General features: G+C 34.5%; 1 protein-coding gene across 1 annotated transcript in view; it reads left to right on the top strand.

The window, feature by feature from the left end:
• slc6a13 (solute carrier family 6 member 13) overlaps positions 1–13,219 on the top strand; it is a 33,233-nt gene that overhangs the window by 16,702 nt on the left and 3,312 nt on the right. Inside the window, exons 7-14 of the mRNA XM_051099644.1 lie at positions 163–297; positions 5,324–5,427; positions 7,747–7,871; positions 8,898–9,010; positions 9,209–9,346; positions 9,433–9,535; positions 9,632–9,732; positions 11,352–11,522. Of these exons, the coding sequence (XP_050955601.1) occupies positions 163–297; positions 5,324–5,427; positions 7,747–7,871; positions 8,898–9,010; positions 9,209–9,346; positions 9,433–9,535; positions 9,632–9,732; positions 11,352–11,522 (990 nt within the window). The remainder of the gene's footprint in view (positions 1–162; positions 298–5,323; positions 5,428–7,746; positions 7,872–8,897; positions 9,011–9,208; positions 9,347–9,432; positions 9,536–9,631; positions 9,733–11,351; positions 11,523–13,219) is intronic.

The raw sequence follows: 13,219 nt of genomic DNA on the forward strand, positions 1-13,219 counted from the left end.
ACTGAATTATTTAAAATGCATTTGTTTGAATTATTTTTGAATATTTTTATAAATTTTGTGTTAAATGTTATGTACTTGTTTGCTATAGTTAAACTGCAACATGGTAAATATCCAAACATATGTTAGCATTTAGCCTCACGCTGTTTTCCGGTCACCCAACAGGTGGTGTACTTCACTGCGACCTTCCCGTATGTGATGCTAATAATTTTACTGATCAGAGGGGTCACGCTGCCAGGAGCATCCCGCGGGATTCAGTTCTACCTTTATCCTGACCTGGGACGGTTAGCGGACCCGCAGGTATCACACCTAGCTTTTCACCTACTGCAATTCTGACGTGAAAATTCTTTTGTCCTGACTAGAAAGGGACAGTCTGAACTTGTTCGGCCAAAAATCTGATTGGTTTTGCAGTGCAAATTTGATTTTTAATATTATACAGTATTTTCATTTTAATATTGAATATTAGTTTAGTGTTTATTTATATATCTAGTCTAGGATTGTGTTTTGGTAATTCCTTTGGATCACAAGCGAACTGTTGTCTCTGAAACACGGCGTGTCTCGGGTCGAAAGGTCACGTGATTTGTCTACCCAGGTGCTTTAGTCGTGGCCCAGAGCAGGACGCCCAGCAGGGAAACGTTGTTTTCTGTACTTCTTTGATTGCGCCCATCTGTGCATTTGACCTTTGATCCAACTTTCACATCTGTGTCACTAGAAGACCCCACAATGCCACGTGATATCTGAGAACAGGCCATGGCGCGGCCACCCAGATGCATCCCAGCATTCCTTAACATCAGACAGAACAGCTTAAAACCTCTTTTGCTAGATCTCGGTCTAGCAACAAAAGCATTTTTGGTTGGATTTGAGAGATAGCATTGGTCGTGTTGACATTGTTTTATCTCTGAAGTATTAAAGTGAAGCCAGTTCAGTAAAATCTAATGGGTTTAGGCAAACAGTTGGGATTTTTCATTGGATTTGAGAGATTGCATTGGTTGTGTTGGCACTGTTTCATTTTAAAAGTATTAAAATAAGGTCTTTTCAACTAAATCTTATGGGTTTATGTGAACAGCTAGACAATGTTAGGCATTTTTGGCTGGATTTGAGAGATAGCATTGGTTGTGTTGACATTATTTTACCGTAGAAGTATAAAAATGAGGCAATTTTAACAAAATATCAAGGGTTTCCACAAACAGTTAGACAAAGTTAGATATTTTTGGTTGGATTTGAAAGATAGCATTGGTTGTATTGACATTATTTTATCTTAGAAGTAGAAAAAATGGGGCCAATTCAACAAAATATCAAGGGTTTCCACAAACAGACAAAGTTTGGCAATTTTGGTTGGATTTGAGAGATAGTATTGGTTGTGTTGATGTTATTTTATCTTAGAAGTAGAAAAATGAGGCCAATTCAACAAAACATTACCGGTGTACGTGTACAGCCAGACCAAGTTAGATATTTTTGTTTGGATTTGAGAGTTTGCATTGGTCATGTTGGCACTATTTTATCTTATAAGTATATAAATAAAGACAGTTCAACAAATTATCAGGCGTTTCCACAAACAGTTAGACAAAGTTTGTTATTTTTGGTTGGATTTGAGAGATAGCATTGGTTGTGTTGATGTTATTTTATCTTAGTAGTAGAAAAATGAGGCAGTTCAATAAAATATCAAGGGTTTCCACAAACAGTTAGACAAAGTTTGGCAATTTTGGTTGAATTTGAGAGATAGCGTTGGTTGTGCTGATGTTATTTTATCTTAGAAGTAGAAAAATGAGGCCAATTCAACAAAGCATTACGGGTTTACGTGCACAGCCAGACCAAGTTAGATATTTTTGTTTGGATTTGAGAGTTTGCATTGGTTGTGTTGATGCTATTTTATCTTATAAGTATATAAATAAGCACAATTCAACAAATTATCAAGCGTTTCCACAAACAGTTAGACAAAGTTTGGTATTTTTGGTTGGATTTGAGAGATTGCATTGGTTGTGTTGATGTTATTTTATCTTAGAAGCAGAAAAATTAGGCCAAGTCAACAAAATCTTATGGGTTTATGTTTACAGCCAGACCAAGTTTGGCAATTTTGGTTGGATTTAAGAGATAGCATTGGTTGTGTTGACTTATTTTTATCTTAGAAATATAAAAATGAGGCCAATTCAACCAAATGTCAAGAGTTTCCACAAACAGTTAGACAAAGTTTGGCAATTTTGATTGGATTCGAGAGATAAGTTGTGTTGATGTTATTTTATCCTAGAAATAGAAAAATTAGGCCAATTCAACAAAAGCTTTAGGGGCTTATGTGTACAGCCAGACCAAGTTTGGCAATTTTGGTTGTATTTGAGAGATAGCATTGGTTGTGCTGACGTTATTTTATGTTAGAAGTAGAAAAATGAGGCCAATTCAACAAAACCTTATGAGTTTACATTTACAGCCAAACCAAGTTGGCAATTTTGGTTGAATTTAAGAGATAGCATTGGTTGTGTTGACTTCTTTTCATCTTAGAAGTATAAAAATGACGCCAATTCAAACAAATACCAAAACTGCCAAACTTGATCTACCTGTACACATAAACCCATAAAGCTTTGTTGAATTGGCCTCTTTTTTCTACTTCTAACGTAAAATAACTTCAACAAAACCAGTGTTATCTCTCAATTCCAACCAAAAATGCCAAACTTTGTCTAACTGTTTATGGAAACCCTTGATATTTTGTTGAATTGTCCTTTTTATATACTTATAAGATAAAAGAGCATCAACACAAGCAATGTTATCTCAAATCCAACCAATAATGCCAAACTTTGTTTAACTGTTTACCAAAAACCAAACTTTGTCTAACTGTATACCAAAGGGTTTACACAAACAGTTAGACAAAGTTTGGCATTATTGGTTGGATCTTATAAGTATATAAAAAGGACAATTCAACAAAATATCAAGGGTTTCCATAAACAGTTAGACAAAGTTTGGCATTTTTGGTTGGAATTGAGAGATAACACTGGTTTTGTTGAAGTTATTTTAAGTTAGAAGTAGAAAAATGAGGCCAATTCAACAAAGCTTTATGGGTTTATGTGTACAGCTAGACCAAGTTTGGCAATTTTGGTTGGATTTGAGAGATAGCATTGGTTGTGCTGATGTTATTTTATGCTAGAAGTAGAAAAAATGAGGCCAATTCAACAAAACCTTATAGGTTTACATTTACAGCTAGACCAAGTTGGCAATTTTGCTTGAATTTGAGAGATAGCATTGGTTGTGTTGACTTCTTTTAATCTTAGAAGTATAAAAATGAAGCCAACCCTGGTGAAAAAAAACAGCATATGCTGGTAGGTATGTTTTGATGCTGGAATGCTGGTTAGGTAGGTTTTGATGCTGGTTTAAGCTGGTCCTTTGCTGGTTCATGCTGGTCCTTGGTTAGTTTTAAAAGATAATAATTGCTGTTTTGACTTCTCTTGATCTTAGATAAAATAAAGCCAAATTTCACTAACAAGGTAAATGGTTGAATTAGGTTGATCAGATGAGTGATCTAAGGCTCCAAAATCTTAAAAATCAGTGATTAGTTTCCATAATAACCAATATTAATTGACATTTATAACCCATTTTATTTCTGTTGAGGTTGGATTTGTGAGATAATGGCTGCTGTTTTGACATCTCTTGGTCTTAAATGTATACAAACAAGGCCAAAATGAATGAAAAGTTTCACTAGAAAAGAAAATGGTTGGCTATCAATTAAAAAGTTAAACTTGAGTATCATGGGTCAAACTGTTTAAATCAACATTGTGGCATTCATAAGCCATTTTAATTCTGTAAAGTGTCATTCAATGAGATTTCATCTCAGATTGAGGCTAATTCAACAAAATATTATGGATTTATGTAAACAGCCAATTTTTTAAATCAATGATCTAAGTGTCCAAAAACTTGAGCATCATGGGTCAGATTCTTTCAAATCAACATGAATCAACATAACTCGATTTCATGATGCCTTCAGCAAGAAAAGTAAATGGTTGGACAAAGTTAGTCAAATCTGTGATCTAAGGTTTGAAAAATGTAAGCATCATTGGTAAAAATTTTTGCATCTGGCTCGGACGTCAGTGGTGTTTTTAGCACAGTTCTGGACCTCAGGTGATAAATGTGAGGTTTTAAAGGAAGTGTGAGGAATTTTCCCAGTGGAAAAACACTTTGTGTACTTCTTCGTGTAGTCCTGGCTACAGAAATGAAGTGACTGGATGCATGATTTTCACTTGCTGGACGACAAAACGGTGACCAGAGAGAACAGAAAATCAGTCTTTTGAGCAATAAGCAGTAGTTTTTATAGAACAGAGGTCTTTTACAGCATAGGTGTGTCACGTTTTGTGTCCTAAACGCTTTAATACATCCACATCGCCCATGGCAGCACACTAACGACCTAACTTATGAAAAACAGAAACCACTGTGATTCATGACAGAGCGTTCGATTGACAAGCTAATAGGAAAACTACTGTCAGCTTGTTTTTGCCAGATCATGTCTAAACCCGTTTCAGGCATTTAAAACTAAAAACAAGAGGTTTCACAAGCTCCAAGAATCCTACAATAGCTCTAGTCTTTCATCTTGTCCATTCAAGCTTATTACCTGAAGCCAAATTAGTTACTTAAAGCTGCTAAATACGTTACAGGTAACTCACGTCATTTAACTTTTGACATGGCCTGCAGTAGCGTACATTGTGTTTGTGATATTTAATGTCATAGATGTTAAATGTGATCCTGGACCACAAAACCAGTCTTAAGTCGCTGGGGTATATTTGTTGCAACAGCCAAAAATACATTGTATGGGTCAAAATTATTGATTTTTCTTTTATTCCAAAAATCATGAAGATATGTTCATGTTTCATGAAGATATTTTGTAAAATTCCTACTGTAAAACTTAATTTTTGATTAGTAATATGCATTAGTAAGAGCTTCATTTGGACAACTTCAAAGGTGATTTTCTAAATATATATATTTTTTTTGCACCCTCAGATTTTAGATTTTCAAATAGTTGTATCTCGGCCAAATATTGTCTTATCCTAACAAACCATACATCAATGGAAAGCTTATTTATTCAGCTTCAGATTATGTATAAAGCTCGATTTCGAAAAATTGACCCTTATGACTGGTTTTGTGGTCCAAGGTCACAAATAATCATATATAGTCAACATGGCTAATAAAACAAATAAAAATGAGACAGTAGTAACTAACGGTGAGAATCCAAAAAGCTAGATAGCACAAATATGACTGTAAAAAAACTTTAAAAGCAGTAAGAACTACACACCGGTATATTAAAGCTGTGATGATGTTTTAAAAGCCAAAATGTCTCTTTTTTTGGTTTTAGGTGTGGATGGACGCAGGAACGCAGATCTTTTTCTCATACGCCATCTGTTTAGGTTGCCTCACTGCGCTTGGAAGCTACAACAAATACAACAACAACTGCTACAGGTGAGAAAACCATCAGAAAACATAAGCGTCTATGAGAAATGAACTTTACACATCGTAAACCCTTTATCATCTCAGCCTCAGATTATAATGCCAGTTGATGTATTTGCGAAAGATTTAGGAATAAATTATGTATCCTGGGAATGGGAATTCTGGATCTGATTCCTTTTTAACCATTTCAGTTCTTAATGGTTCCAATAACTGGTCTATATATTAAACCACCAAAAAAAAAAAAAAAAAAAAAAAAACATTTACAATGTGTATCTTTGACTATAAGTGACAATGATGAAGTGACTACACTGATTTAAATCTCACCGGTGGTTGTAAACTACAGTATCTCACAAAAGTGAGTACACCTCTCACATTTCAGCAATCATTTTAGTATATCTTCTCAAGGGACAATACTATAGAAATGAAACTTGGATATATTTTAAAGTAGTCAATGTGCAGCTTGTATAGCAGTGTGTATTTACTGTCCCCTAAAAATAACTCAACATACAGCCATTATTGTCAAAACAGCTGGCAACAAAACTGAGTACACCCTAAGTGAACTTGTCAAAACTGTGTCCAAAGTGTCAATATTTTGTTATCTAGCACTGCCTTAATCATTCTGCGCATGGAATTCACCAGAGCTGCACAGGTTGTTGTTGGGATCCTCTTCAGATCCTCTATAATGACATCATGGAGCTGCTGGATGTTACACACATGGTGCTTCTCCACCTTCCGCTTGAGGATGCCCCATATGTGCTTAGGTCAGATCACCTTCACCTGCACCTTCCTCAGCAAGGCAATTGTCATCTTGGTGGTGTGTCTGGGGTCATTATCATGTTGGAAAACTGCCGTTCGGCCCAGTTTCTAAAGGGAAGGCATCATATTCTGCTTCAGAAATGTACAGTGCATAATGGAATCCATGTGTCCCTCAATGAACCTCAGCACTCATGCAGCCCCAGACCATGATGCTACCACCACCATGCTTGACTGTAGGAGAGACACAATTTTCTTGGTACTCCTCAACTGGGCACCACCACACATGCTGGACACCATCTGAGCCAAACAAGTTTATCTTAGTCTCATCAAACCATAAGACATGGTTCCAGTAATTAATGCTCTTGGACAGGTTGTCTTCAGCAAACTGTTTGCAGGCTTTCTTGTAAGCCAGCTTCAGAAGAGGCTTCCTTCTCGGATGACGCCAATGCAAACCGACTTGTTGCAGTGGGCAGCGTATGGTCTGAGCACTGACAAGCTGACCTTCTACTTCTGCAACCTCTAAAGCAATGCTGGCAGCACTCATGCATCTGTTTTTTGAAGCCAGGTTCTGCACCTGACGGACAGAACGAGCACTTCATTGATATACCCTTGGGAGGCCTATTCTGAATGGAACCCGTCTTGGAAAACCTCTGTATGACCCTGGTCACAGTACTGTAACTCAGTTTCAGGTGGTTACTGCACCTCTTATAGCCTAGACCATCTTTGTGGAGAGCAACAATTCTAATTCTCAAATCTTCAGAGAGTTTTTTGCCATGAGGTGCCTTGTTGAACATCCAGTGGTCAGTATGAGAGAATTGTACTCAAAGCATCAAATTTTAACTGCTGTAATACAAGATACACAACTTTGTATGGTCCTGTCAAGCAGACAAAAACATGAACATGATGAATAGGACACGTAGCTTTGCATGGTTAAATGACATAGTGCTGTTATCACTTAGGGTGTACTCACTTTTGTTGCCAGCTATTTTGACAATAATGGCTGTATGTTGAGTTATTTTCAGGGGACGGTAAATATACACTGCTATACAAGCTGCACATTGACTACTCTAAAATAGTTTAATTTCTATAGTATTGTTCCTTAAGAAGGTATACTAAAACGTTGCTGAAATGTGAGGGGTGTACTCACTTTTGTGAGATACTCTAGATGTGTTTAATTCACTAAAAAGAACTGACTCATTAGAACCATTTGGTTCCACACTTTAAAAAAAAAAAAAAAAAAAAAAACTGGTTCTGAATAGAAAATACGTACTGTAGAACATGTAAGTTATGTTATGTTGTGTTCCGCAACCGAATGAAGGAAGGAAACTTGTTTTTCTCAGTTTCTCGTTGCTCCTCTGAATTTCATTCTATTGCCACATGTCATTGTTTTATATTAGACTAAATAGCTGAGATTCTCATTTTCCAGCCAGCAAGTACTTAAAGTCCCGAACTTGAGAAAAATGTAGCGTTACGACCTTGTGGTTTCACCCTTTGAAATCTGATCACTTCAAATTTAATATTTGCGGGCACTTTTTCATAACACATTTTTTTTTCTTTGTGTTTGTCTGTTTTTAGAGATTCTTTAGCCTTGTGTTTCCTGAACAGCGGAACCAGTTTTGTCGCCGGTTTTGCCATCTTCTCGATTCTCGGGTTCATGTCTTACGAACAGAACGTCCCGATTTCAGAAGTGGCCGAGTCTGGTGGGTGCTGCTTCACTGATCCTGTGTTTGCTTTATTTTAAACAGTACATCTGTGTTTTGCATTTTGAGGTGGAGGTATATATAATGAGTTTTATATAGTACCTGAAATGTAAGTAAGTAAAGTATGTGATTGTGTATGTGTGCATGTTAATTATGTTTTTTTTTAATTATGTAATTATAATAATAAAATAATAATAATATATACACAATCAGTCAAAGGTTTTTGAACAGTAAGATTTTTTAAGTTTTTAAAGAAGTCTCTCCTGCTCACCAAGCCTGCATTTATTTGATCCAAAGTACAGCAAAACAGTAAAATTTTAAAGTATTTTCACTATTTAAAAAAACAGTTTTCTATTTGAATATATTTTAAAATGCAATTTATTCATGTGATTTCAAAGCTGAATTTTTAGCATCATTACTCCAGTCACATGATCCTTCAGAAATCATTTTAATATTCTGATTTGCTGCTCAAAAAAAAAAAAAAACAAATATATATATATATATATATATATATATATAATATTATTATTATTATTATGTTGAAGTAGAATTTTTTTAGGTTTCTTCAGTGAATAGAAATAGACAGCATTTATCTGAAATAATAAATAAATGTTTTTATTATCACTTTTGGTATCCTTGCTAAATAAAAGTATTAATTTCTATAATTTCTAATTGTGACTGGTATAATATACTTGCTGTAATTTTACAGCAGTAGTAAACCATACAATTTTCCAATCGGGTATTTTAAGAAAATCGACCTTTAGCTCACAAACATACTAATCGCTGTCTGTCCCAATGCACACATTTGTCTGGGTAAAGTTTGTTTGTAAATGCCCCTTTTCTTTTAACATGTCAAGGCCTGTTCAATCGATTTTGCTCACTAAATGTCAGAGGGTTTATGTTTCAGACAGTGTACTTATTTTTAGTGCTCCATATGTTGACTATTTACCTTACTCAAACAAATAACATACTAAAAAGCAATCTGTCATAATGATGCAATGTGTTTTTCTGCATGGTCTCCCTCAGGTCCCGGTTTAGCGTTCATTGCGTATCCACGAGCGGTGTCCATGATGCCCATTTCTCCACTTTGGGCCTGTTTCTTTTTCATCATGATTGTCCTACTGGGGTTGGACAGTCAGGTATAAATCTTTTTATATTGTTTTTTTGTGCTTCACAGTCCATGCATGCATTTTAACATTTTTCGTGCATGACCCTATTTCCTAAAAATGTTTGCATGCAGTGTCCAAAATGGACAAATAATTAGTCAAGTGGTTAGTAATAGTCATTAAGCCACAAGAAACACAGAGTTCACATGTGGTTTTTTCCATCTGCTGTAGTTCGTGTGCGTGGAGAGTCTGGTCACGGCTATGGTGGACATGTACCCGTCTGTCTTCCGCCAGAAGAACCGCAGAGAGCTGCTCATCCTCGCTGTGGCCGTCATATCCTTCCTCGTGGGTCTTATTATGCTCACAGAGGTACTGGACCATCTCATCTGACTCTGATGTGGATATTAGATTTATATAATTGCCAGATTTATTAACTGTCTCTGTCTGTCTGTCAGGGTGGAATGTATGTCTTCCAGCTGTTTGATTACTATGCAGCCAGTGGGATGTGTTTACTCTTTGTAGCTATTTTTGAGACCGTCTGCATCGCTTGGATATACGGTGAGACGCTTGTTATATTGCCACGCTGTTTTAACGCCTGTGCATTTGGTGCTGAATATAATGTGTCATATATCTATGCTTTTTGTTGCTTCTCAGGTGCTAATCGGTTTTATGACAATATCGAGGACATGATTGGTTACCGTCCTGGGCCGTATATTAAATACTGCTGGCTCTTTTTCACCCCGGCCACATGTTTTGTGAGTCATTTACCTTCTATACTTCATGTACCTTTAAAATAAGTGATAAGTAGGTTTTTCAACCTTTATTAAACCTCTTAAAATAACAGCCATTATTATTGTTAAACACAATAACAACAAATACATAAACAAATACTACCAGTCAAAAGTTTGGAATAATTACAATATTTTAAATCTTTTTGCAAAATGTGCCTTATGCTCACCAAAGCTATATTTATTTGATCAAAAATACATTAAGATGTGAAATATTATTACAATTTAAAATAACTGTTTTCTTTTTTGCATATATTTAAAAATGTAATTTAACTATTTAAATGTAATTGACTAACTGTTCTCAACATTGATCATGTGAAAAAAAAAATGTGAAAGATCATGTGACACTGAAGACTAGAGTAATGATGCTGAAAATTCACAGGAATGAATTTCATTTAAATAAAGTTCTTTTAAATTGTAATTTCTTTTACATGCTTACTGTTACTGTAATGTATTTTTGATCAAATAAGACTGGACATTTTAATGTTTTTTAAAGAAGTCTCTTCTGCTCACCAAGCCTGCATTTAGTTGATCCACAGTACAGCAAAAGCAATAATATTGTAAAATATTTTTACTGTTTAAAATAACTGCTTTTTATTTGAATATATTTTAAAATGTAATTTATTCCTGTGATCAAAGCTACATTTTCAGCATCATAACTCCAGTCTTCAGTGTCACATGATCCTTCAGAAATCATTCTAATATGCTGATTTGCTGTTCAAGAAACATTTATTATTATTATTATTATTATTATTATTATTATTATTATTATTATTATCAATAAAACAGTTGAGTACATTTTCTTAGTGTTCTTTAATGAATAGAAAGATGCAAAGATCAGCATTTATCTGAAATAAAAAGCTTTTGTAACATTATACACTATATAAGAAAGAAGAAATTATAAAAATTAATTTAGCAAGGATACTACAAACGGATCAAAAGTGATGATAAAGACATATAATGTTACAAAAGATTTCTATTTCAGATAAATACTGTTGTTCTGAACTTTCTATTGATCAAAGAATCTGAAAAAAATCTACTCAATAATAATAGTAAATGTTTTTTTGAGCAGCAAATCAGAATATTAGAATGATTTCTGAAGGATCATGTGACTGGAGTAATGATGCTAAAAATTAGCTTTGAAATCACAGGAATAAATTACATTTCAAAAATATATTCAAATAGAAAACAGTTATTTTAAATAATAAAAATATTACGAAATGTTTTGCTGTACTTTGGATCAAATAACATAACTTACTGTCCAAAAACTTTTGACTGGTATATATATAAATTAAGTCAAGTTAGTCAATATATAGTGCAAGTACAAGAGTTTTAAAGCAATCTATTTTTTCAGCTGCTTTAAGGATTGAATGCCTCAAAATGTAAATATTTTTACAGTACATTTGTGAGGTTAATTTAAAGATGCATTGAATACCAAGACAGTGTTCTTGGGCTTTATAGTGACATCTACTGGTGTGGATGCATCAATACACAACAGCAAAAGACTGGTTGCTGATGCATTTATAGAAACTCTCTTTTGTGAAGATCAACCGCTCTAATCTTATTTCCACTGCTTGTCTTGGCAGGGTACGTTTGCGTTTTCCTTGATCAAATACACTCCTCTGAAGTATAATAACGAGTATGTGTACCCGTGGTGGGGTTACGCTCTCGGCTGGCTGCTGGCGCTCTCCTCTATGGTTTGCATCCCGCTGTGGGTTGTTTCTAAACTGAGCACGGCCAAAGGTTCACTGCGAGAGGTGAGTGACGCAAACTCAGTTTGACGTAACAGAAGAGATAGCATGCTGAAATACTGCTCTTACAGTTTCTGCATTATTTAGCTTGTATAATAATAATTATTTCAAAATAATTAAAAATGTAAATTATTTTACCAAAATAAGAGGGCATTTTACATCATACAAAATGCATGTTACTGTCTATTCAATACTGACCTAAATGAGATATTTCACATAAAAGATGTTTACATATAGTCCACAAGAGAAAATAATAGATGAATTTATAAAAATTACCCCGTTCAAAAGTTTACATAAGCTTGATTCTTAATACTGTGTTGTTACCTGAATGATCCACAGCTGTGCTTTTTTGTTTAGTGATAGTTGTTCATGAGTCTCTTGTTTACAAGGGACTCATGAACCACAAATTCTTGGTTTTCCAGCATTTTTGTGTATTTGAACCCTTTCCAATAATGACTGTATGATTTTGAGATACATCTTTTCACACTGAGGACAACTGAAGGACTCATTTGCAACTATTACAGAAGGTTCAAACGCTCACTGATGCTCCAGAAGGAAAAACGATGCATTAAGAGCCGGGGGGTGAAAACTTTTTGAATTTGAAGATGAGGGTAAATTTAACTTATTTTGTCTCCTGGGAAACATGTAACTACTTTCTGCAGCCTCTGAAGGGCAGTACTAAATGAAAAAAATATAATATTTAGGCAAAATAAAAAAAAAAATGTGCACATCTCCATTCTGTTCAAAAGTTTTCACCCCCTGCTCTTAATGCATTGTTTTTCCTTCTGGAGCATCAGTGAGTATTTGAACCTTCTGTAATAGTTGCATATGAGTCCTTAAGTTGTCCTCAGTTTGAAAAAAATGGATCTCAAAATCATACAGTCATTGTTGGAAAGGGTTCAAATACACAAAAATGCTGTAAAACCAAGGAATTTGTCGGACCTGACAGATTTTTCTGAAGAACAGCAGGCAGTTTAACTGTTCAGGACAAACAAGGGACTCATGAACAAGTATCACTAAACAAAAAAAAAAAAAAAAAACACAGCTGTGGATCATTCAGGTAACAACAGTATTAAGAATCAAGCGTATCTAAACTTCAGCAATTATTTTCTCTTGTGGACCATATGTAAACATCTTTTATGTGAAATATCTTATTCAGGTCAGTACTAAATAAACAATAATATGCGTTTTGTATGATCCCTCTTATTTTGGTAAAATAATTAACATTTATAATAACTCTGAAAGGGGGGTGTAAACTTTTGACCTCAACTAAATATTTTAAATATTTATTTAAAATATTACTATTATTATTGGTAGTAGTATTAGCTTATTTTGTATTAAATATTATGGTTGATTAATTATTATATTATTATTATTCAGCTGGTCAGGCTTAGAAGCCAGTTCCACCAGCAAACCATGCCGTCTTTTTGCATAGAAATAAATATATATAGTTTACAATTAGTTTAGACCATCTTACACTGTTTTTTTCAATTTTCCTTTGTCTGAAATATTGTCTTTACTTTTGGCAGTCTGATCAAATAATGAATCAAGAAAGAAATGTTAAAATCACTGTTAGATATTATACTATATCTGGTGTTATTCACATAAAAAATGACAGTCATGTGCATTGTATTGCATTTGGGATAAAGTACTCCATATAGTGTGCTATGGCTGTACACTACTGTACATATTTTAACAAATGC

The sequence above is a fragment of the Labeo rohita genome, chromosome 25 (assembly GCF_022985175.1).
Source record: "Labeo rohita strain BAU-BD-2019 chromosome 25, IGBB_LRoh.1.0, whole genome shotgun sequence".
Taxonomy (NCBI): domain Eukaryota; kingdom Metazoa; phylum Chordata; class Actinopteri; order Cypriniformes; family Cyprinidae; genus Labeo; species Labeo rohita.